This window comes from Pistacia vera, unplaced genomic scaffold, assembly GCF_008641045.1.
Source record: "Pistacia vera cultivar Batoury unplaced genomic scaffold, PisVer_v2 Contig1050, whole genome shotgun sequence".
NCBI classification, from domain to species: Eukaryota; Viridiplantae; Streptophyta; class Magnoliopsida; order Sapindales; family Anacardiaceae; genus Pistacia; species Pistacia vera.
This window is the reverse complement of record NW_022195083.1, coordinates 1-27,480: the sequence shown is the minus strand read 5'-3', so window position 1 is coordinate 27,480 and position 27,480 is coordinate 1. Positions and strand designations below refer to the sequence as shown.

Here is a 27,480-nt window from a genome sequence, read left to right as displayed (position 1 = left end):
GGTTGTAATCAAATTGTGATTGCATCGAAAGATCAAGAGAAGACGACGTTTACATGCCCCTTTGACACTTTTACTTATTGACGCATGCCATTTGGCCTTTGTAATGCACCCGCCACCTTTCAAAGGTGCATGGTAAGTATTTTCTTCGATTACATAGAGAACATTATAGAGGTATTTATGGATGATTTTAATGTCTATGGGAACTCATTTGATAATTGTTTGAGTAATTTGGCATTAGTTCTTAAAAGATACATAGAAACTAATCTCGTTTTAAATTGGGAAAAATGCCATTTTATGGTAAATCAAGGGATAGTTTTAGGGCATATTATCTCATCTAGGGGGATTGAAGTTGATAAAGCTAAAATAGATCTTGTACGTTCCTTAGCACCTCCCACTTGTGTGAGAGAGGTACGTTCTTTTCTTGGACATGTAGGATTTTATAGGAGATTTATCAAGGATTTCTCCAAGATCACAAGGCTCTTATACCGTTTGTTACAAAAAGAGGTAGCGTTTGAGTTCGATGAAGAGTGTATAAAGGCATTTGAGAAACTAAAAGAACTCCTAACCATAGCCCCAATTATTTAGCTACCCGATTGGAGTCTTCCATTCGAGTTGATGTGCGACGCAAGCGATTATGCCATTGGAGCCATGTTAGGACAATGAGTTGGAAAGTTACCACACGCCATTTATTATGCTTCAAGAACATTGAATGACGCTCAACTTAACCACTCCACAACTGAGAAAGAACTTTTGGCGGTTATTTTTGCATTAGAAAAGTTTCGTTCCTATTTAATTGGCACTAAAGTTACCATTTTTTCTAACCATGCAGCTCTTAGGTATTTACTTACGAAGAAGGAGGCTAAACCAAGACTTATAAGGTGGATTCTATTGTTACAAGAGTTCAACTTAACAATCAAAGACAAAAGAGGGAGTGAGAACGTTGTAGCAGACCATTTAAGTAGGTTGATAAACCAAGAAGATGCTCTTCCATTGAAAGATGATTTTCCGGATGAACAATTACTTGCGATGACATCCTTGGGACCATGGTATGTAGATATAGTAAATTACATAGTAACTATGAGATTCAAAGAGAAAAAACAAAAATGAAGTAAATCTGTGTAACATAAAATTTGTCTCTGTTTCTTACTTACAGATACAAGAAGAAGATTCTCTTTTATATGAAATAAGAGAGACTCTAAAACGACAGCGTTTTAGAGATAAGAAGAGAAAGTGGAATTTACAACTTTACCCATTCTCACTCTTTTCTAACTTTGGTTAACATTTCCCCTCAAACACAGATAGGGTGTCAACCTTGCATCTAAGAGATTCTAACATTTCCCTTTAAGTACAGCTGAGGTAAAATTTAACCAAATAAGCATTTTCTTTCAAATGAGTAAAGATAAGTACTTCAGTTTCTGAGTCTGCACTACACCTTCAGATCAGAGAGAAAAAAAAAAAAAAGTTCAGACTTCATTCTGAAATCTGCAGACATTATCTTCAAACTTCAGTATGAAATCTGCAGTTATTATCTTCAAAACTCAAAACTGCAGTATGAAATCTACAGACATTATCTTCAAACTCCAGTATGAAATCTGCAGTTATTATCTTAAAAACGTTATACACCATTATTGACTTCACCATCAACTTCTTCCCATATTTCAAATTGCAGAATCATCATAATCCAAAACCAAAACTTCAAATTGCATAATCATAATAACCAAACAACTTAGACATTATCTTCAAAATGTTATACACCATTATTGACTTTACCATCAACTTTTTCCCATATTTCAAATTGCAGAACCATCATAATCCAAACCCAAACTTCAGATTGCATAATCACCATAACTAAACAACTCCACATCAACATCAACTTCTTTAGTTATAAACTTTCACAAATCACCATAATCTATTTCTCCATATCTGCAGACTCATCATCTAACCTTCTATTTGTCCAATTAACACAGAGCACCACTTCAGAACAATCATCTTCACAACACCCCTCCAGATCGACCAACATATATCAGAACAACCAACACAGATCAGAACAATTCAGAACAACATAGAGGAACCCTTTAGATTGATCAACACAGATCAGAACAATTCAAAACAACACAGAGCATCCCTTTAAATCAATCAACACAGATCAGAACAATTCATAACAACATAGAGCAGCCCTTCAGATCGATCAACACAAGTCAGAACAACCAACATAGATCAGAACAATTCAGAACAACATAGAGCAGCCCTTTAGATCGATCAACACAGATTCAGAACCAACATTGATCAGAACAATTCAGAATAACCAATACGTCAGAACAATTCAGAATAACCAACACATCAGAACAATTCAGATCAATCAATCACAGATCAGCACCATTTCAGAACACCACATTTCAACATTACAGACTGCCATTTTTCTTTCAGCATATTTCAGTGCTATAGATCAATTCAGAACAGCACCACTAACTATCAGTTTAGAATTTAGACTTTCCCAGCAGAAATCTTGTAATGACTTCTTTCTACTATCATATTCATACAATAGATTAATAAAAATACAAGTATACTTATCAAATAGTTAGGCCTAAAAATTTTCTTTACTTAAAATATACATTCTTTACATAGTACAATATCATTTGTACAAAAGGACTCTCAAAACAGTGGACAATGTAGCCAAGTCTCCCCGCCTGCCGACATCGATCCAACCACGTCCTCACCTATGTCTTGCAAAAACATAGAAAACAATGGGGTGAGCACAAAGATGCTCAGTAAGTAAATCCTCTACTCCATTATCCCCGTGTATCACTCTTCAATTTAGAAAACAATGGGGTGAGCACAAAGATGCTCAGTAAGTAAATCCTCTACTCCATTATCCCCGTGTATCACTCTTCAATTCTTTCCTTACTCTTGTCACTTTCTCTTATTCAATCTCTCTTGTTCTTTCTCTGTTTCTAGTTCTCACTGTTCTTTTCTTTCTTTCTATTATTTGTTTATTTCTATTCTCATCACCCATGAGGGATATCATGATAACATGCATGGATGAGATACATATGCACTAATGCAAGGCAATGCATTTTCTCTCTTTTTTTTTTTTCTTTCTATTCTTTCCTTATTCTTTTCTCATTCTTTCTCATTCTTATTCTTTCTCATTTTTATTCTTTGCCGATCGGTCTTGGTTGATGCATGGATTCGGAACCCTTGGCCATGTGACTGTACTCTCTCTCGTGTATAGCCCTCATTCGCATGTATTCTTACAGGCTATACGAAATTCTTTTTCTCATTCTCATTCCGCTCTCTCATGGCGGAGACCACTCTCTCACGGTGGTTTACATACGGGTAATTCTACACTCACGGGTTCCCCATCGTATAAACTATTCTCTTTTCTCTTCTTTAGCACTTTTTTATTCCTTTTATTCTCTAGTGCTAATTCTTTCTTTCTCTTTATTCTAAGAGAATTAGTTCTTTTCTTTATCTTTATTCTTAGAGTGTTTCTTTCTCTTTACTCATATTTCTTTCTTTGATGATTACACATATAAACATATGCATATGGATGGCTCATGCCTAGAATCTTTCTTATATGCACTCATGAAATGCAAATATGTTATGTTGCATAAAGTTCCTACTTCTACTCATGCTTCTCTTAGGCATTTCATCAAACAATATGTGTGCATACCTAAACTCTACTCTAACTATAACTTTACTTATTTCTTAACCATCCAGAATTGGAGTTCAACTCCTTTAAATCATCACACATCCTGCAAAGAAAACACACTTCAAATATTCCTCTCAAATTCTTCTAAATCTATCCATACTTCTATCAAATTTTATCAACACAATCCACCCTTCTCATGGTGGAAATCTCTCCATAAATCAACATCGAACTCATTCATAAATCCATCAACTCATTTCAAACATAAAAATTCAAGCATTAATCATATACAAATTTCTATACATCATTCAATCATGCAAATCACAACTTAGGTGGATTTACTTACCTTATACTCAAGTAGAATCCACTTAAGCTCTCTACTCTTGATGGCTTGATGCTTTCTCTTAAACCTTATACACAAACTTAGTAAGGATCCTACTTTTACACTAATGAAAATTCACATCTAAAGTAAGGATTCTTACCTTTAAGTGCTTGTGAGAATTGAAGGATGGAAGAGGCGGTGGAAAAGAAAGAATGAAAGGGTTTCTAAAGCTAAACCCTTAATATCTTATATTTTCTCCACTCTTTCCCATTTTACCCTTACTCTTTCTTAGGAATTCCAACTTTGCCGTTTAATTCTTTGTGAATGCACCCGCATTTAAACTATTCTCCATGCAATTTCCTTGCATTTCACTCCCCACTTTTCCTACTAATTAGGGGTAGAATGGTCATTGTGCCCCAAAGGAAGAATTCTCTAGAAACTCATAAAAATTTTTAGCTGAATCTTCATCGTGGCGAAGAGGAATTCTTCACCTCAATGAAAAATTCCAGGGCCTACGTCGTCGCAGTGACGAGTCTTCTTCGCCGCGGCGAAGTCTGCCTTTCACAAATTTCAACAAGACTTCACCAATTTCAGGGCATTCAAACAATTTCAACACATACACATTTAACAAAGGGCACAAAAACAACTTTAAGGGCAAAATGAGCAAATATGAGTTACGTACCTCAAGCGGGCATTACAAATCTTCACCTCAACAACATTGAGTTTCTGTTTCAGCTCCTGAAATTGAGTTACTGATAAAGACTTCGTTAACACATCAGCAATCAGCAATTTTGATGGAACATATTGCACTGTGACTTTCTTAGCTAAAACCTAATCTCGGATGTAATGTGTATTTATTTCAATGTGCTTAGTTCTAGCATGAAATATAGGATTAGCTTTCAAAGCTCCTGCACTAAGATTATCACACCAAATCACATGAGTGGCAGTTAATGTGATTCATATCTCAAAGAATAGGTTGTCTAACCAAGCTAATTCAGTTGCAGTCTGTGCAAGGGCTCTGTATTCAGCTTCCGTTGAGGATAAAGCAACAACTTTTTGCTTACAAGAGCTCCATTGAATGAGATTGGGTCCTAGGTAAATACAATACCCACTTGTAGACCTCCTATCATTAAGATTACTTCCCCAATTTGCATCGGTATAACACTCAACACAAAGGGCAGCTACTAGTTTGAATTGCAATCCATGAAACTGAGTGCCTTTAAGGTACCGTAATGCCCTTTTGCAGGCCATCCATTGAAGTTTAGTTGGAGCTTGAAGAAATTGACTAAGCTTGTTAACTGTGAAGCTTATATCTGGTCTTGTTGAAGTCAAGTATTGTAGAGCTCCAATGGTGTTTCTATATACACTAGGATCCTTGAACAACTCACTATCAGAAGAAAAAAGCTTGGTACCAGCAGCCATTGGAGTTGGACAAGGATAAGCATCTTGCATTCTAGTTTTGGTTAATAAATCACCAATATACTTAGTTTGCTTCAAATGTATGCCTTATGTATTTCTAGTATCTTCTGAACCTAGAAAGGAACTCACAAATCCAAGTGTTTTTAAAGAAAATTCACTATTTAGATTTTTACAAGTTATAAAATAGAAACATTGTCAGATCCAGTAATAAGTATATCATCTACATAAATGAGGATGTAAAGGACCTGATTTGTTTCCTTAAGAATGAAGAGACTAGAATCTAAAACTGAATTTTGAAATCTCTATTCAACAAAGCTTGCTTGAGTTTGTCAAACCAGGCTCTCGGTGCTTGTTTAAGACCATACAAGGCTTTATTAAGCCTACATACATGAGAAGCAAATTTAGGATGCTCAAACCCAGCAGGCTAACTCATGTAGACTGTTTCACTCAAAACTCCATTGAGAAGGCCATTATTGACATCAACTTGTTGAATATCCCATCATTTGGACACAACAAGAGTAAATATGATCCTAATCGTAGAGGGTTTAATCACTGGATTAAATGTTTCAAAGTATTCTAAACCAGGGGTTTGTTGAAAGCCCTTTGCCACTAACCGGGCCTTATATTTATGTAATGAACCATCAACATGATACTTGGTTCTAAAAACCCATTTATTCCTAACAATATTCATGTCATAAGTCCTGGGAACAAGACTTCATGTTTCATTTCTCATAAGGGCAATGAACTCATCATGCATTGCCTCTCTCCACTCTTTACAAGCAAGAGCTTCATTTACTGAAGTGGGTTCAGGTTAAATAGGAGAAGGTGTAGAGACTATCAGGACAGTTTTTTCTGGATCAGCAGGTTTGGCTTTATTTTGATCAGCAAGTTTAGCTCTAGTGATCAGGGGATGGATATTGACAGATGAAGGATATGTGGCTGGTGTATTTAATGTTGTTGATGTTGATGTAGTGGAAGAAGGATGTGATTGGTAAGTAGGAAACTGAGAGGATGACAAATCAATTACAAGACTGCAGTTAGTGCTCTCACAAGGCAGAGGAAGTTGGGATTGAGTGCTGGAAGTGATTGAGGACATGGATTTAACGGGTATAGATGGAAAACAAGTAAGATCTACAACTAGAGGGTTCACTGGACAGTTCAAGGTATATGTAGCAGGTGTGCAGATTGTGTTTGAGACTTGTGAGATTGTGTTTGAGATATGGATAAGGATGGTGAAACAGAGGTACAGGTAAGAGACTTAGAGAGTGTGACATGTTGAGAATTATGACTAGAACTGAAATTATGTGACAAATCAGGAGATTTACTAAAACAAGAAGCAATGGAGTAAGGAATTTGCTTACCAACTGCTATAGAAGTACAAGGTGGAGAACAGGGCACTGCTGAAGAATCTTTGCTGCTGGAACCAGTTACACAGTTTATAGAAACAAAAGGATAATTGTAAAACCCCCCTCCAGTCAGGTATCCTCTGAATATCCCTCAATGAGAATCCCGAGGATACATGTCTGGAGAACGAGTTGTATTTAGAAAAAAATCTGTATAAGGATATAATTAATAATATCCAAAACATGCATAAAAATATCACGCAGGATCTAAACTTATAATTTACAAACTTTAAGAAATTACAAGATCAAAACATATTTATAGGGTGGAAGCTTCCAAATGTATTTCACAAATATTTATCATTTACATATTTACATCAAGATGAAATAATCATCTCCCCTCACGTGTAGTCCCGCTGTCTCTAGCACCCTCGCTTCTAGGCTACCTGCAAAGCAATCAACATGAAAGGTGAGCGCTAATCGCTCAGTAAGGAATGATCCGTTTATCTGTAAACATCACTTTTTTTTTTTTTTTTTACATCTAGGGATACTCCTTTTATTACTAATTCATATGCTTCATCATTTTATCCCATGGCTAATAAACCTCAGTGTACACACACATCACATAGCATGACATAACATCTAAAATCATCTAACATGAGTATAAATAATCTCCATGATGTAATAACTCATAACTCATGTAAGCAACTAAATGCATATGAAACATTTAACGTCTAGCCGATCGGACTTTTTTGCATCTTAAGCACTTCATACTCTAGCCTCAAATTCATCTAGCGCTCATATCATCGGGAGGCATGCTTCGCGTTTTGCACATCTAAAGCATATATTCATTTTCCAACGGTATACGAGGATATGCTTACGCGTTTTCCATCATGTCTAATGCATATCTATCATGTCTATTGATCTCTAAATCTTATGGCATGTAAAACATATTTGGTGAGCTAATACTTTTAATTCATCTATGGATTATCAATCCATTTACATTACTCTTGCTCACATACATCATCTTAAAAATGTATTATATTGCATTTCATGCCATTTCATAACATTAATCATGTATTGACATCATGACATGTTATCTTTCAAAGTCATCTAACTAATGGGTAAACATTAGTACATGGATACACAATAATATATGAATAATCACATATAATCATAAGATTGATCTTGTTAAATCTTAAACTTAATAACCAGTTATACTTCAGGCCATTTTCCATCCTTACTCAATGAATTGGCTCTTGGCATAAACATAAAAATTATGGTCTGTGTCTTAGCTTTCTAATGCTTCAAGAATCATCTCATCGATTTTTATAACTCAAGTTATGGTCGAAATACGAAGCAGGGCTAACAAACCCGACAAGCCCAAATCACAAACCGAATTTTCATATTACATGCACATCAATTCCTATTGACATTAACCAATAGGTTAACTTATGGATCAAATAAACCTCCCCTTAATAGTCTTTAAAATCTTAAAGAAAGTGTGAAATCTCATTCCCATACTATCCATTATTGCTATAACATTGAAGCTAATGCAAACAACACATCAACACTCTAATAGCAACCATTCAACACCATGTGGCCTCCAATACTACAATTTTGCCACAGTCAGTATCCACACTTCATTTTCTTAATAAACATCAAACTCATAAAACATAAATAGCAAAACTTCATGTATAATGAATTCAAGGCAATAAGTAGAATAAATGAGTTCAACTACACTTGCCATCAACTAATTCTATGCCTTAAAGCTTTATTTAAGGTTTCATAAAATCTACAAACCCTAGCATAAACCCTAAAGTCATGGGAGGTCTTCCTTACCTTTAAAGACTTCCTCCAACAAATCCTTTGCCTTTGACTTCTTTTACACCTAATCCTACATATATAACATTATACCTCAACATCTACCAAATCTTCAAATCACATCAAAACTAAAGTTTTAATCCTTACCTTAAACCCTTCAAATTGAAGATCCAAGGCTCCTATCTTGTTCTCCTTGAAAATTATGCAAAACTCCTTGAAAAACCTAGAGAAAGAAAGCTTGTTCATGGAAGATTTGAGAGAAAATAGAGAAGAAAGTTGAAGAAAGGCTCTCTCCTTGGCTTGAACGAATTCATCTCATTTATAGGAAAATATTTCATTTATTTTCCAAAATTATGCAATTGGCCAATTATTTTAATTGTATAACTCAAGTCCTTAATTCTTCATATAAGGGCATTTTGGTCATTTCACACTAGACATAATTATTACTTAATTAATGCCATAAATGCAATGAAGCCTACTCATCTTGACTTTTTCAATGCTTATCCATAGGCAAAATAACCATTTTGCCCCTAAGTCTCTTTATGGATAATTGATTCATACCGTTCCAAATGAATTGACTATTTTGCCCTTAGTTAGATTTTATGCTTTTTAACATAAAATAAACATTTAAAGGACATTTTGAGTTAGGAACATACCTTTGACATCTGGGTATTACATTTCCTCCCCCTTACAATAATTTCGTCCTCGAAATTATAGAAACAGCTCTGGGTTCGACTTCTCATATCTTGTCCCATTCTCAAGTAGCTTCTTCTATCTTGTGATTCCTCCAAAGTACTTTAACTAGTAGAATTTGTTGTTTCTGAGCTCTTTTACTTTCTGTCAATGATTTGAACTGGGCGTCCTCATAAGCCAAATTATCCTGTAATTCCATTCCTCCATCTGAAGCACATGTGAAGGATCACTAACATACTTACGCAACAAAGAGACATGGAAAACATTATGGACTCTTTCCATGCTCATTGGCAGTGCAAGTTATAAGCTACTTTGCCTACCTTCCAATACTTCCAAGGGTCCAATGTAACGTGGAGAGAGCTTGCCTTCTTTCCAAAACAAAATATGTTATAAGGAGCCTTTTACAAAAACTTTGTCGCCCTGGATTCCACTTCTTTTCTTTTTAGGTCGGCATAGCTCTTTGTCGATCTTGAGCTTGCTTCATTCTTTCTGTAATAAGCTTAACAATCTTCAATCATTTTTGGGTCATCTTGGTCAACTGCTTGAATCAAGGAGTCTTTTTCTCAATATCATCCCAATACAAAGGGGATCTGCACCTTCTTCCATATAATGCTTCATATGGGGCCATGTGGATAGTGGATTGGTAGCTGTTGTTATAGGCAAATTCATTAGTGGAAGTACATCACTCCATTTTGCCTTGTGATCCATACAACAAGCTCTCAGCATGTTTCAATCACTTGGTTGGTCTTTCAGTTTGACCATCAGTTTGAGGATGATAAGCCTACTGAAGGCTAACTTTGTACCCAATGCTCTTGCATTCCAACCCAGAAAGCTGATATGAACTGGTATCTCTGTCAGATACGATCGTCTTAGTACTCCATGTAATACAATCTCTTTGACATATAATTGCCCCAATCGAAATGCATATCTTATCCGTCATAGGTAGAAAATGAGCTGTCTTGGTCAATCTATCACCACCACCCAGATTGCATTATATCCTTGCTGAACTTTAGGAAGTCCCACAATGAAGTCCATTGAGATATCCTCCCATTTCCATTTAGGAATCTCTAAGGGTTGGAGTATCCTGATGGTCTCTGATGCTCTGCCTTTACTGTTGACATGTTAAACATCGGCAACATATCGGCAATATCTGTTTTCATACCTGACCACCAAAACTTTCTTCACATCTTGATACATTTTTACACTCCAGGGTGGGCTGTATAAAGTGTATTGTGTGCCTCACTAAGGATTTATTCTTAGTTCATCATCTTGAGGGACACATATTCTATCTTAAACATCGTGCCCCATTGACTATTTAAAGTCTGTCTCTTTACCCCTATTATCCGCTGGCAGATTATTGCAGGCATCATCTTTATCCTGTTTCATCTTGATCTCCTCACCCAAGTGGGTTTGATCTCCAATTGGGCCAATCCTCCTTTGATCACAATTTCAATTCCTTCTTGGGATCTCCTGCTGTAATTGTCCCTGTACAGTGATTTGAGATAAAGAGACTTTTTACTAAGGGCATCTGCTACTGCATTAGCTTTCCCTGGATGGTATCTGATGTCACAGTCATAGTCTGTCACCAATTCTAACCATCTCCTCTGTCTCATATTCAACTCTTTCTGAGTGAAGAAATACTTCAAACTTTATGGTCAGTGTTATGTTGCATTTCACTCCATAAAATAGTGTCGCCATATCTTCAAAGCAAAAACCATGCTGCTAGTTCCAAGTCAGGGTAGGATATCTGTCTCATAGTCTTTCAATTGTCTAGAGGCATAAGCAATGACTTCCCTTGCTGCATCAACACTGCTCCTAAACCATTATGGGAGGCATCAACGTAAATATCATAATCAATGCCTTCTTCTGGCAATGTAAGCATTGGAGCTGTAGTTAATCTTTTCTTCAACTCCTTAAAGCTTTGCTCGCATGCCTCAGTCATTCAAATGGTACTTTTCTGGTGAGAGCTGTAAGTGGTCTGGCTATCTTTGCAAAGCCTTCCACGAACTTCCTATAGTACCCTGCTAAGCCCAGAAAACTTCTAACCTTTTCACTGTCTTTGGCCTCTGCCACTCGAGCACCGCTCTACTTTACTAGGAACTGATACACCATCTTTAGAGATCACATGACCCAAAAGGTAACCCGATCCAACAAAACTCACATTTTGAAAATTTAGCATACAGTTGTTTCTCCGCAATCTTTGTAACACAAATCTCAAGTGCCCGGCATGTTCTTTTAAGTCTTGGAATAAACTAGGAGATATCAAAAAAACACCACTATGAACTGTGCAAGGACATCATGAAAAACTCTGTTCATCAAGTCCATAAAAATGCAGGTGCATTAGTCAATCCGAATGGCATACACAAATTCTAATGCCCATACCTGTTCGGAAAGCCGTTTTCGGTATATTTCTTAGCCACTCTAACCTGATGGTATCCTGACCTTAGATCAATTTTTTAAAACACTGAGGCACCTTTTAATTGGTCAAACAACAAATATCTATCTCGGCAATGGGTACTTATCTTACAGTTACTTTATTCGGTTACGGTAATCTATACACATCTCATAGACCCATCTCTTTTCACAAATAGATTGGAGCACCCCATGGGGAATGACTCGGCCTGATAAAGCCCTGTCTAACAACTTGTAACTGCTTCTTCATTCTTGGAGCTCAGGGGCCATGCGATAAGGAGCCTAGAAATGGTGCTATAACGCGGGGCTAGTTCTATACTAAACTCCACTTCCCTGTGGAGGTAAACCTGGTAATTCATCTGGAAACACGTCAATAAATATTTACACAAGGTACCTCATGTACACTTGAGCTCGAACTCTCCCCCTTATTTACTACATGTGCAATGTACCCAGAACACCCCTTTTTAACATCTTTCTAGCTTTTGCTGCAATAATCATCATGCTAGTTGGGTGGTCCTTCTCCAAAAATGAGTTATCCCCATAGTCTAGATTAAACTTGATTTTTTCCTACGACAGTCTATCTCTGCTCCATATCTACTAAGAAAGTCCATCCCAAGAATGATGTCAAAGTCTGGCATTTTGAAGACAATCAAATCTACCATCATTTTTCGGCCTTTAATAGTCACTAACTCCCCCATTAGACTTCATTGGTCACTACACCCTCACCATCAGGCAATTCAATCCTAATGGCTTGTTCTACTCTAATAGGCATTAACCCTAATCTATTAATCATACCATAGGAGATGAATGAATGAGTAGCACCAGAATCAATCAAGGCATACAAGGGAGTATCATGGATAATAACTGACCAGTGACTGCTGAAGGGCTGGCATCTGCCTGCATCTGGGCCACATTATATACCCGGCTTTGTGCCTCCAACTACAGGTACTGAAGTTGCAGAACCAATGGGACAATCTCTAGCAATATGACCTGGCTGGCGGCACCTGAAACAAACATTGGTCCCTACTAGCATTCACCCCGGTGTTCTTCTTACATTTTTACAGTAACTGACCCACCTTTCCTTTGTTGGCCCTTTTTCTTCATGTCTTTCCTGTTGGCTTAGGTAGGACTCCTTTCTTGCCTTTACCCTTATCGGCTTTGCCAACAACTTGTTCTGCACTCTAGGTTGGCCAAGCGGAGAGGACTACTGCCACTGTTGAGGAAAGAACTAATCTGGTCTCCTTCTGTAAGTAAACCTCTACTCTGATGGCTTGGCGAGTGCTTCACTATATGTTTGGGGAGGGCTGATGACCGACATAACATCTCTGGCAATAGTGGGATGAAGTCCCCACACAAATCTCTCCAATCGAGTGTGGTGTACTGAACAGTGTGGGTGCAAACTTAGCCAAGGAGTTGAACTTGATTGAATACTCTTTGACCGTCATATTCCTTGTTGCAGACTAATAAATTCTTGTAATTTGAGGATATCATGTCTGCTGTCCGGTACTGCTCCTCAAACAATTCCTGAACTGACCAAGTGAGAGTGGTGGTATTTGAGTCTGCTCCATAAGCTCCACCATGTCATAGCATCTCCTCTCAACAGGTACGTAGCATACGGATCTTTTCTTGATCTGTCATAGGAAATAGAGCAGTAGTTTCTCCACCAACTTGATCCATTGTTCGGCTACTACTGGATTAGTGCCATAAAATTCTGGAGGCTGATGTTTACTTGAGAGGCATAAATTGGTTCAATTGCTTTGGGACAACCATTGCTTGGAGTACTTGTCCCTGGCTGGCACTTGGTACCACATTGTTTGTCACTGTTGTTACCGGAGCACTTGTACTTTCCCGCGGGTTCTCCTAAAGCTCTATTAACAGCCTTGAATCAACGTCCAATGTTGCAACATTAAACCGGAGTGCTTGAAGTAGCAGCGTGGGTTAGGAGCTTCAGGTGGAGTTGGAACATCTTGTGCATTTGAAGCATCACTGTGACCTGGATCTGTTCTCCTGGTTTCCTCATATTTATTCCCTATCACAGTCACAACATATAACGTTATAATCTAATCAATCCTTACATAAAATTAGGTAAACATACTTACAGCGATGGACAACTTGAGCAGCGGAACTTTACATGAGGGATACTGTCATCAACTCTCATAAATGCCTGACTCCAAATAGAAAACATCTTAAAACACCCCTTTTTAAAGTAAAAAAAAAAAACTTGCTCTGATAACAAATGTAAAACCCCCCTCCCGTCGAGGTATCCTCTGAATATCCTCAATGAGAATCCCGAGGATACATGTCTGAGAGACGAGTTGTATTTAGAAAAAAATTTGTATAAGGATATATAATAATCCAAAACATGCATATAAAATATCACGCAGGACTAAACTTATAATTTACAAACTTTAAGAAATTACAAGATCAAAACATATTATAGGGTGGAAGCTTCCAAATGTATTTCACAAATATATCATTTACATATTTACATCAAGATGATAATAATCATCTCCCCTCACGTGTAGTCCGCGTCTCTAGCATCCCTCGCTTCAGCTCTACCTGCAAAGCAATCAACAATGAAAGGGTGAGCGCTAATCGCTCAGTGATGATGATCCGTTTATCTGTTAACACATCACTTTTTTTTTTTTTTACATCTAGGGATACCTCCCCTTTTATTACTAATTCATATGCTTTTCATCATTTTATCCCATGGCTATATAACATCAATGGTACACACACATCACATAGCAGACATAACATCTAAATCATCTAACTGAGTATAATCATCTCATGATGTAAATAACATCATAACTCATGTAATGCAACTAAATGCATATGAAACATTTACGTTAGCCGATCAGACTTTTCTTAGCATCTTAAGCACTTCATATCATCTAGCCTCAAATCATTAGCGCTCATATCATCGGGAGGCATGCTTACGCGTATTTAGCCTCAAAGCATATATTCATCTTTCCTCAACCGGTATACGAGGATTAGCTTACGCGTTTTCATCATGTCTATATGTATATACATGTTATTTGCATCTCAACATCTTATGGCATGTAAATACATATTTTGGTGAGCTTAATACTTTTAATTCATCTATGGATTATCATCCATTTACATTACCTCTTGCCACAATACATCATCTTAAAACATGTATTATATTGCATCTTCATGCCATTTCATAACATTATCATGTATTGACATCATGACCATGTTTATCTTTCAAAGATCATCTAACTAATGGGTAAACATTAGTACATGGCATACTTACAATAATTATGAATAATCAATTCATAATCATAAGAATTGATTTGTTAAATCTTAAACTTTAATAACCAGTTATACTTCAGGCCATTTTCCATTCTTACTCAAATGAATTGGCTCTTGGCTAAAACATAAAAATTATAGGTCTGGGTCTTAGCTTTCTAATGCTTCAAGAATCATTCATTTCGATTTTTATAACTAAGTTATGGTCGAAATACTGAAGCAGGGCTAACAAAACCCGAAGCCCCTAAATCCGATTTTCATATTTACTATGCACATCAATTCCTATTGACATTAACCATAGGTTACTAGGATCAAATAAACCTCCCCTTATAGTCTTTAAAATCTTAAAGAAAGTGTGAAATCTCATTCCATAATCATACATTATGCTATAACATTGTAAGCTAATGCAAACAACACATAACACATTCTAATAGAACCATTCAACACCATGTGGCCTCCAATACTACAATTTTTGCCACAGTCAGTATCCACACTTCATTTTCTTCAATCAAACATCACAACTCATAAAACATAAATAGCAATAATCATGTATAATGAATTCAAGGCAATAAGTAGAATAAATGAGTTCAACTACACTTGCCATCAACTAATCTATGCCTTAAAGCTTTAATTTAAGGTTCATAAAATCTACAAAACTAGCATAAACCCTAAAGTCATGGGAGGTCTTCCTTACCTTTTAAAGACTTCCTCCAACAAATCCTGCCTTTGCTTTTTTACACCTTAATCCTACATATATAAACATTATACCTAACATCTACCAAATTCAAATCACATCAAAACTAAAGTTTTAATCCTTACCTTAAACCCTTCAAATTGAAGATCCAAGGCTCCTATTTTGTTCTCTTGAAAAATTATGCAAAACTCCTTGAAAACCTAGAGAAAGAAAGCTGTTTCATGGAAGATTTGAGAGGAAAATGAAGAAATGTGAAGAAAGGCTCTCTCCTTTGGCTTGAACGAATTTCATCTCATTATAGGAAATTTCATTTATTTTCAAAATTATGCAATTGGCCCAATTATTTTAATTGTATAACTCATAAGTCCTTAATTCTTCATATAAGGGCATTTTGGTCATTCACACTGACATAATTATTACTTAATTAATGCCATTAAATGCAATGAAGCCTACTCATCCTTGACTTTTTCAATGCTTATCCATAGGCAAAATAACCATTTTGGCCCCTAAGCTCTTTATGGATAATTGATTCATACCGTTCCAAATGAATTGACTATTTTGCCCTTAGTTAGATTTTAGCTTTTTAACATAAATAACATTTAAAGGACTATTTTGAGTTAGGAACATACCTTTGACATCTTGGGTTACAATAAGGATGGGGGAATGTCAGAAGATTTGTGAATGGAGGCTTTATGAATAACAGGCTGAAGACCATGAAGAAAACCAGTAATAAATGGAAATTGAGTTTCATTAACTGACACACAGGAGAATAATGATTGTTTCTTCAGCAGTGAGACATTTATACCCTTTATGAATGAGACTATAACCAACAAACACGCATTTGGAGGAGTGAAAATTTAGTTTGTGTTTATTAAAATCTCTCAAATAGGGAAAACAGGCACAACCAAAGACTTTTAATGAAGTATACAAGAGAATTTTACTAAACAAAGCTTGATATGGTGAGATAAATTGCAAAACTGAAGAAGGCAATCTATTTATTAAGAAAATAGCAATTTCAAAAGCAAACCACCAGAATTTCAATGGCATTGATGCTTCGGCGAGTAGAGTAAGACCAGTTTCAGCTATATGTCTATGTTTTCTCTCACTTCTTCTGTTTTGTTGATGTACATAAGCACACGAATGTCTAAAGGCAATACCAACTTCAGTAAGATATGACACTAAACCTCTATATTCTCCCCCTTGATCAGATTGCAAACACTTGAATTTTTTATTAAATTGTCTTTCAACTAAATGATGAAACCTAATGAATGTGGAGTAAACTTCAGCTTTTGTTCGTAAAGGAAATATCCAAGTAAAGCGACTATAATCGTCAATGAAATGAATGTAATACGTAAAACCTTCAATAGATGCCATTGGAGCTAGACCCTAAACATCACTATGGATAAGTTCAAGAGGTTGAGTGGCTCTAGATTGGAAGAGAGGAAAACTATTCCTATGTAATTTGCCTAACTTGCATGCATCACAAAAAGGCAAAGAGGAGGCAGATTCTGTGAATTTGACATAAATGTGAGACATAATTTTATGAAGAGCCTGAGTGTGAGGATGACCTAACCTATTATGCCATAGAGATATATCAGCAGCAGTGCTACTAGCGTGTAAAGCAAAGGACAGAATAGGCTGCAGAATCTGACAGAATTATTATTGATGCGATTATGTGACAAATCAGAAAATAATGAAGTAAAATCAGTAGTGTAATCAATGTTATTAGCAGTGTGATCAGTGGTATTATTATTATGATCAAGTAACAATTCAGTAGATAACAAGTCAGAGGATAACACAGTGCAAGCATTAGAATCATAAACACAAGAATTAGCAAGAGCATTGGACAATTCAGAGTGTAACATAGGAGAATCATCAGAACTGCAATCAGAATGCTCATTAATAACAATGTGATTAGTTTTATTTATTGAATTGGAATTACAACTAGAAACATTATCAAAAGAACATGTTTGTGTGTAGAAGTCAACAATTTCTAGATTACATTTATCATCAGTAATTGGCAATTTGCATTCAGAAATGACATTAAAGGTAAGATTTCTGTTATCTAGTAGAGAATTGAAGACTTGAGGATGCAGACTGTTAGGAGCTAGCTGCTCAGTACTCTTAGGTGAATTATGAACAGGAATAGGAGAAGATGACAAACTAGAGGGAATATGCAACTGATACAAACCAGCTTTAAGACCTCCTTGCAGAAGCACTATTCTGGTATCCTTGTCCTTAACAAGACAGCAGTCAGAGTTAAATTCTACTACCACATTATTGTCTAGATTTTTAGTTATGCTAGGTACACATAGAACGTTTTTTAAATACAAGCATTTAGAGTGTAAAGTACTAGGTTGTAAAGAAAAACCAACATGGGAGATATTAAGAGACTCACCACTGCCGACTTGTAATTGATCAGTACCCTCATAGTTTCTGCTGGCTACCAAGTGATGTAGATTAAAACTGACATGATCGGTTGCTCCTGAATCCATGTACTAGGCTGGATCAGGTGGTGTGGTAGTGGAAATAGGCATAAAAATGAGAGAGTTGGGTGTTGGTGATGGACTTTGATGAGATACAAAGTAGGCTTGATTAGGAGTGGATGAGTTTAGTTGTTGACTTGGGACAGGAAGACTAGGCTGTGATGAAGATTGCTATTAAATGGAGGAGACAGAATGATGTCCCTGTCCATGAGGCAGATTGTTCCCAAAAGTGACAGCTCTAATAAGTCCAGAATTTGACTGAGAATCAAGATCCCCATAATTTGTAAACTGAGGATGAGAACTTCCATACTGAGTTGTTGTGGCACCAAACTAAGATTGAGCAGGAGTACCAAACTAAGATTGAGCAGGAGTACCAAACTGAGACTGAGCAGGTGGAACCCCATTATAGGTTGAATTGTACCTATGATAACATTGTGCCGCTGTGTGACCAACTTTGCTGCAGACTTGACACACTGGTCTACCTCTGCCAGCACCTCTGCCACGACCTCTACCAAAGTTATAACCAGATGCTCTATAAACTGGAAAGATAGCACCAAGAGGTCCTCCAAATTGACCCTGATGTGCAGAGGGAAACAGTGACTCAGTGTATGTAACAGGAAAAGAATAGGCTGGATAAGTTGGAGCAAAATAACCAGTTGGTGCTGATGGATAAGCTGAGTAAGCTGATGAATAATTTGATGAAACTGGTGCTGGAGGCAGAGTATACGGCGTAGTAGATACCTGGTGCATTGTATGGTGACCTCTAGCAGCATCATTAGGATTTAGAGATCCCTTCATACCAATAGACAGCAATGGTAAAGTATTAGAATTACTGAGAGATGCCATATGCACTGAACTATTTGGAAAATCAACACTATTAAACTTTTCTAGTCTCATCTCATATTTCTGGAGCAGAAATTGAGCTTCTTGCAGAGACACTGAGTCAAATTTAGTCTCAATCCGAGATGTTAGATTAACTACAACAGCATCAAACTTTGGCCCAAGGCCATCTAACACATATTGAAGTACATCTTCATCACTAACCACCTGACCACTTCCTGACAGATTGTTAGCAAAACTTTTCATTTTCTTGACAAACTCACTAACACTCATACGTCCTTTCTGAGTAGTTTGAAGTAAATTCCTTAGATGAAGTGTTCTTGCTTTGGAGTCAGTAACAAACTCATGTTCAAGATTATACCAAATTTCAGTGGCAAACTGACACTTAGAGATATCACTAAACATACACTCAGATATTGATACAAGAAGCCAAGTAACAAGAAATTTATCAGTCTTCTTCCATGCTACATAAGCTGGATTGATTTTTTCCTTGGTTAGGGTTTCACTTGATTGAGTTGAACTATCATTCTCAGAGACAATTATAGGATCAGGACATGGAATTGAACCTGTTAGATGGTCTTCCAGTTCATGAGCTTCAACGGCTGAGAGAACTTGAGATCTCCAGAACCTATAGTTGTCCTTGTAGTTGTTTATGCTCAATTTCGGTGTAATCACTTTCAAAGTGGACGAAAAAATCGAAGATTGAGCTGAGCTGAAATTCGTCAGTTTCTCCATAACACCTTTTTGAAACAAAAATAAAATAAAGATCCAGGATTCTTAGCTGTAGACGTGTGTCTTCAGCTCTGATACCATGTGAGATTCAAAGAGAAAAAACGAAAATGAAGTAAATCTGTGTAACAAAAAATTCGTCTCTATTTCTTTTTACAAATACAAGAAGAAGACTCTCTTTTATATGAAATAAGAGAGACTCTAAAATGATAGCGTTTTAGAGATAAGAAGAGAAAGTGGAATTTACAACTTTACCAACTCTCACTCTTTTCTAACTTTGGTCAACAGTAACCAAGAGAACCCCACCCAACATGTTGCATGCTAACAAGGACAAATTGAAAAAGATCACCAAGCAATACGTGTGGGATGATCCATAACTTTGGAAATATTGCTCCGACCAAATCATAAGAAGGTGTGTTTCTGAAAGTGAATTTAATTCAATTTTAACTTTTTGCCATTCCTATGCATGTGGAGGACACTTCAGAGTAAAGAGGACAGCTCTCAGGGTTCTTGAGAGTGGATTTTATTGGCCTACACTTTGTAAAGATGCATATTGTTTTGCCAAAACATGTGATAGATGTCAACACTCAGGTAATTTAGGCCCAAGAAATCAATGCCCCAAAATCTAATTTTATTTGTTGAGATTTTTGATGTATGGGGTATTGATTTCATGGGACCCTTTCTGTCTTCTTATGGTTACTTTTATATCTTACTTGTTGTTGATTATGTGTCTAAATAGGTAGAAGCAAAGGCCACCCGGACTAATGATTCTAAAGTTGTTGTAGATTTTGTAAAATCTAACATTTTTGCAAGGTTTGGAACACCTAGAGCCATAATTAGTGATGAGGGCACTCATTTTTGCAACCGTACATTTTGGGCTACCTTGAAGAAATACAACGTCACCCACAAGATCTCTACGCCATACCACCCACAAACAAGTGGACTGTAATGCCCACATTGAAGTACGTAGCTTTACTTATGCCCTAATACCCTTAGTTGAATTTTGTTAAAGTTATCTTGAACAAGTGTGAAGAAAATTCCCTAAAATTCCATTAGGGGTAAAATGGTCTTTTCACTCATAATTAGTTGAAAAAGTGGGGAGTGAAAAGAGATAGAATTTCATGGAGAATGCAATAAAAGTGAGGACATTATGGTAATTGACTAAGGGACATAGATGGAATTTCATAGAAAGTGCAAGGGTAAAATGGGAAACTATAAGTAATATTTTGTTATATTAAGATTTAAAGAATAAAACCCTAGCCATTTCTTCTCCTCCATTCATGCCACCTTCCACCCAAGCTCTCTCAAATTTCTTCAATCATTTTTCAAGGAAATTCATAGATCTTGGTTCATTTTTAGTGGAATTTCAATCTCAAGCATCCTTAGGTAAGATCATTGTACTAAGATATGAGATTTAATTTTTAAAGTGTTGAATTCTTATGATTTGTGTTCATAGGATTTAAGAGAAAGAGAGTTGGATCAAGGAAGACTACTAAAGTGTTGGATTGCTCACATTTAAGGTAAGTAAATCCAACCCTAGTTATGATTGGAGTAAACTTGTGTAGAGAACTTCCTTTATGCATGTATGTGCTTATATATGAAGAATTATTGATAGAATGAGTGTTGAATGATGGTTAGAATTTATCCATGAGAAGTAGTGTTTGTGTGCTTGATGTTTGATGAGAGTTTGGAAGAATTGGAGTAGAATTTATGGAGTGTGAATCCTCGACAGGTTTGAGGTTAATCTTGGTGTGTTTTATTCCAAATTTTGGTGGCTTAGAAGAGAGGTAGAAATGTAGCCAAATTAGAGTTGATGTGTGCATATAAATTATTTGATGAAATGTCAAAGAGAAGTGCATACATGATTATGATTATTTGTTATATTGAGATGAGTTTGTAGATGGTAGAGAATGACATGTTTACATTCCATATTGCATTATTGCATCTGAACATGTGAATTTAGAAAGAATAATAAGCATAAGCCCATCTACATGCATACATACTCATAAGAGCATTAAAGAGCAATAATGAACATTAAAGTTAAAGAACAAATAGAAAGAAATGAGAAATATTAAAGAAGTTCAAATCTGAATTTTTTATTTAAAGAAGTGTAAAAAGATAAAAGAAGAGAAGGTTGTTGCGATTAATTTATGTGTCAATGATATGATTATAATTGTGATAACATGTAATGTTTATAAGATGTTAAATGCTGCTTAGGTTTAAGGGTAATTTTGAATAATTAGTTTCATCTAGTTTGAGACTCTCATGCTATGTGGTATGATTTGGTTGGTTAGTCTTAAGGTTTAGTGATGTTTGTTATGTATTAATTTTCATAAACATTTTTGTGATCTCAACAAATTCTAGAACTCACTTGATAACTACTTGAGGCGAAATCCTAGAATTAACATTGCTTAGGACATGATTTAGGCTATCTCTGGATCATTTGAGCCTTTCAAGCCAACCCTTTATTTAAATTATTGCTAGTTACCCCTTTGAGCCATTATTAAACACATTTAGCCTTGATTTTCTTTCATGTAATCTACATTAACCCACCATTATTTTTGAGCCAAAAACACATTCCTACCCTTTAATTTTTAAGAGACTTAATCTAAGTACAAGATTGGTGAGAGTAATTAAAGAAGTGAGGGTGAAGGTTTGTGAAAATTGTCAATTTATTCCAAATGTGCTCAAAAGAATAGGTTGGGGGTTGTGGAGTGCTTTTTAATCAAGACTTGAGGTAGCATTTTTAGCTTTCTTTTCTTTCTTCCGAATGAAAGAAAAAATTGAAAAAAAAAAAAAAAATAAGAGAAGAAGAAAAGAAAGAAAGAAAGAAAGAAACAGTATTGAGAAACATCGCAAAGCATAAATGATGCAATAGAATTATTTTTGATGAAGGGTGGAAAAAGTTGGGTGTAAAGAAGAATGATGGTGCGTGAATGAAAGTGTTTGAAAGAAATAGGATTGAGTCTGTTATTCTTTATGTTATGTGTTGTATGCAATTTTTGAGACGAATGTATATCCGGAGACTAATGTTTTGTTTGTTTGTTTTTAATTTTCGAGTCTAGGTTAGGTTTAGTATGGATGTTTGTGGGTATCATCGCTGGAAACCCTCACGAGACTACAACTTATCCAACTAGTACCACCTAGGGTTTAAAGGCTTATTGCATATGCTAAATGCAACTGTGACAATCTACGGAAGTGATTTGGGGTCGATTAGATTTATGTTTATTTTATTTTAATTTCAAGTTAGAAGACATATTTTTATCGCTTAGCTCGCCAGGGACTAGCAAGAAGCTGGTTGGCGGTTGTGATAAGTGCTTGAAAATACACTTATACTTAGTGGTTTATAGGTATCATTTGTGAGAAATTAGGATTAATTCGCATGAATTAACTTAATTGTTTCATAAATGCACTTTTCGGGATCACGGGTATTTTTGTTGTGTTTTCAAGGAGTAAGGCTTAAAAATAATATTCGGATGAGAGATGATGTTGGCGAGAGAATTTGTGATGACTGGAAACAAATGGATTAAGAATCGGAGTTGAATTGAAGAAGTTATGGAGCTTTGAAGTGAAGAGGAGATTCTAGATTACGCTCCAATTTGAGCATGCCTCAGTGCTTCAACTATAACTTAATTTGTAGATACCATATCGAGATGATTTTTAAACTGTTGGAAATCTGATTTAAAGGACTAAATTTCATATGTTTACCACATTTTCAGATTTCATCGTTATCATGCTAAAAAATCACCATCTTTGGAGTGCTGAAGAATGATGCAAGGTTAGAAGAGGAATTGGGCCATGCCGCAACACTGTGCTGCGGCACACTTAGTCCAGAACATACCATGCCGCAGCACACTTAGTCCAGAATCAACCATGCCGTAGCATAGTGTTAGGAAACGATCAAGTTATGGCAGTGGAAACAAAAACAAAAACATCATAGATCATTCCATTGAACCAAGATTAGGGCACAAATTTACAGCTTATACAACATATTAGAATCTGCAGAAAAATCAGCTCAAGGTTAAGAAACCATACCCACGTTTGGAGGCTTCCCCAACTTGTCTCGGAATGGGTTTCGCTACCGACCCAAGAATAGGATCGAACCAGTGGTAGTCCACATGAAGATAATCCCCAACGAACTAGAGAGAGATTGGCTAGATCCTCTTTAGCCTTAAGAACCAAGAACAAAAATCAAATGAAACTTTTTTTTCAATCAAAGATGAAGTGGCGTGGAAGAGAGGAAAAAAGGGGTTGGAATTTCTCTTGAAATGATTGAATGAATTAAAAAAAATTTCTCGCAAACTATTGGACTTATATAGTGCACACTTTGCCCTATTCCATCATGGAATAGGCTTGGGCACCAACCCAAATAGCCCCTATATCCAAACAGCCCCAATTAGACATTTTATCATTATTGTTATTTCAATTAAACTCAATTAATATATATTTCATATATTAACATTTAACAATAACAATAATTCATTTAAATATATACGAACTCATATTAAATATAATTTCACTTATTTAATTTTATTAACAAATTAAATAAAGGCTACAACCTTAGCAAATTTAATTACACTGTGAAATTATCAAAATACCCTTTCACCTAAAATGACGAAAACGCCCTTCTTTTAAACAAGTTCTTAAATTATCTTCTATGTGTGTGACCCGTAGGCTCCTTATCATATTGGCAGTGTGTACTATCGTGATTAACACCAATTAATCATCTTGCTACATAGACCAAGATTGGCCCCTCGCAAGGCATCATGGCCACCTGATAGATTCGGATTCAGTGAAGCAGCTACCTGTCAACCATATGGTTACCGTACAATCCAATCATTTCATCATATGTTATCTCGACAAGACTGAGGCATAGAAATAGTGTCAACCTCAGTTACACTCGATATTATGTATTCAGTTATTGGACCAATGACCTGGATTATAAACTGGATCGAGCAACAATTCAATCCCATTGTGACCACAGTTTTAGTGTCATTGTCATTTACTGAATTGTGCCGTGAGAGAACTTCTCCTGTACCCGAGATGAATCCTCTGTCAATCCACCATAGTCTTGATACATTTCTTGATGTAGCCAATCACTACCGTATTGACAGCTCTGAATAGAACTGCGTTAGGCTAGAGTCAAACTACACCAATCGGTGTACAAGGCACTCTGGTGATCTCAAGTCTAAGGATCACATGCACCACCATTAGTTAGAGGATTTGTTCCATAGACACTAGGGTTACCATCCATATGGAATCCTCTGGTGGATTAGTCTAGTGAACTTTCTTACAACAAACACCCATGTGTTGCACTAGGTTGTCACCAAACAACCTTGACAAGTGAGATCAGTCATTGCCTTTCGACAGATTCATTCAACACTATCATAGCCTTACCCTATTATCTGTGCCCTTACTTTAGAAGAATACTAGGGCTACGGACGTTTCTAGAATGGCCATCTTATGTGCTTATAGGGTTCTCACTATCAAGATTTGAAACACTGTATACCCTCATCACGGTTCTACCATTCTAAAGACATATATCAATATATACAATGATGATTTATGCGATATCGAATAAAATGCCTTTTATTGATCAAAGAACATTATTACAAAGAGTCAATTCTACAATAATTGATTGGCTCTAGGGCATCTACTCGAATAATCTCCCACTTGCACTACAGCGAATCATTCATGTATTTAATACCAAATGATCTCAAGTGTCTTTCATGCTTCTGTTGCGACAGAGGCTTTGTTAGTGGATCTACGAGATTGTCGTCAGTATGCACTTTACTGATTTGCACATGTTTCCTCTCAACTATTTCTCTGATGAGATGGAATCGTCTGAGTATGTGTCTAGACTTCTGATGAGACCGTGGTTCCCTTGCTTGAGCGATTGCTCCATTGTTGTCACAATAGATGTCTATTAGATCAACAATCATGGTAACCATACCAAGTTCAGTACTCGGATTGATGTCTCAAAGCACATGAGACATCAATCTGAGTACATAGCATGGCATACATGATGGATCCAATTGCTGATGCATATGGAATCCTCTTCATCCTATCTCTCTCATCTTGTGTTCTAGGACACAATTCCTTAGAGAGATAAACGTCCTGTGACATCGAAAGAAATCCCTTCTTGGATTCTTCCATACTGAATCTTTTCAGTACTTTGTCAATATATGCACTCTGACTTAGACCAAGCAACCTACGCGATCTATCTCGATAGATCATTATTCCAAGGATATAGACTGCTTCCCCTAAGTCCTTCATGGAAAAGTACTTAGATAAACAAGTCTTTACCGACAACAAGTTTGGTATATCATTCCCGATCAGAAGTATGTCATCGACATACAACACTAGGAATGCTACTACGCTCCCACTTACTTTCTTGTAAACACAGGGCTCATCTTCGTTTTTGATAAAACCAAATTTTTTTATGGCTTCATCAAAACGAATGTTCCAGCTCCTTGAAGCTTGCTTGAGTCCATAAATGGATCTCTACAACCTGCATACCCTATCAGCTTGCCCATCAAGAATGAAGCCATCTGGTTGTGTCATATACACATCCTCTTCAAGGTTTCCATTCAAGAAAGCTGTTTTGACATCCATTTGCCAAATCCCATAGTCATGATATGCAACAATTGCAAGCATAATCTAGATGGATTTAATCATGGGAACTGGCGAAAAGGTTTCTTCATAGTCAATACCATGAATTTGTTTGAAACCTTTGGCAACCAGTCGTGCTTTATAAGTATGCACGTTGCCATCCATGTCAGTCTTCTTCTTGAAGACCCGTTTACACCCTATGGGTTTTACCCCTTCAGGTGGTTCCACCAGAGACCATACTTGGTTCTGGTACATGGAGTCCATCTCAGAATTCATGCCTTCAAGCCATTTAACGAAATCTGGATCTGATATAGCGTTTTCGTAGGTTCTGGTTTCATCGTCTTGGTAGACCAGTACATTAACATGTTAAGCCACGAGATAACCGTATCTCTCAGGCTCATGGCATACTTTCCAGATCTACGTAGCTCCTACGCTACTTGAGGTGGTTCAGTTTGATCCATAAGTTATGGAGTAACCTCCTTGTGATGTTCAACCACTTCCTGTGGCACATCATCCCGTCCTTCATCTAGTATAATTTGTGGTTCTAGAACTTCATCGAGTTTTACTTTTCTCCTACTAGTACTTCTTAGAAAAAATTCCTTTTCAAGGAAGACACCAGAACAAGCAACAAAAATTTTGCGCTCTTCTGGGTGGTAGAAATAGTATCCTTTGGTCTCCTTAAGATACCCCACAAATATACATTTACAGGATTTTGGGCCCAGCTTGTTCGAAGTCAATTTCTTAACATAAGCTTCGCAACCCCAAATCCTTATATAAGACAAGTTGGACTTCGCCCACTCCATAGTTCATATGGAGTCTTATCTATAGACTTTGATGGCACACAGCTCAAAACGTGAGTCGCATGCTCATAGCGTCCCTCGAAATCCTCTCCCAGCTTCATGCCTTAATCCTTACCTGCAAAACATTTTAAAACATTTCGTGGGGTGAGCGGGAATCGCTCAATAAGGAATATGGCCATTTAAACAATCCATAACCAAAACATAGCATCACACTCATATTAACATAAATAAATGTAAGTTTCATAAACCCTAGGTGTTATCAATTGTAGTCATAAGGGAGATTTTTTCCTTACCTTAGTATTCAAAGCACAAAGGTACTCCTCCTTGGCTCCAAAGTTTCACCTTTCTACCTTACACACACAACCACTTATGAATTTCTCTTTTAAC

At 36.5% G+C, this 27,480-nt stretch overlaps 1 protein-coding gene across 1 annotated transcript; it reads right to left on the bottom strand.

The window, feature by feature from the left end:
• Window positions 1–4,928: 4,928 nt before the first annotated feature.
• On the bottom strand, window positions 4,929–5,423 carry LOC116128116 (uncharacterized mitochondrial protein AtMg00810-like). The gene has a single exon (XM_031413798.1). The coding sequence runs from the start codon at window positions 5,421–5,423 to the stop codon at window positions 4,929–4,931; it is 495 nt and encodes a 164-aa protein (XP_031269658.1).
• Window positions 5,424–27,480: the final 22,057 nt, after the last annotated feature.

Coding starts and splice junctions, on each gene's coding strand:
- LOC116128116 (XM_031413798.1), bottom strand. CDS start 5,423: ATGCAAGATGCTTATCCTTGTCCAACTCCAATGGCTGCTGGTACCAAG.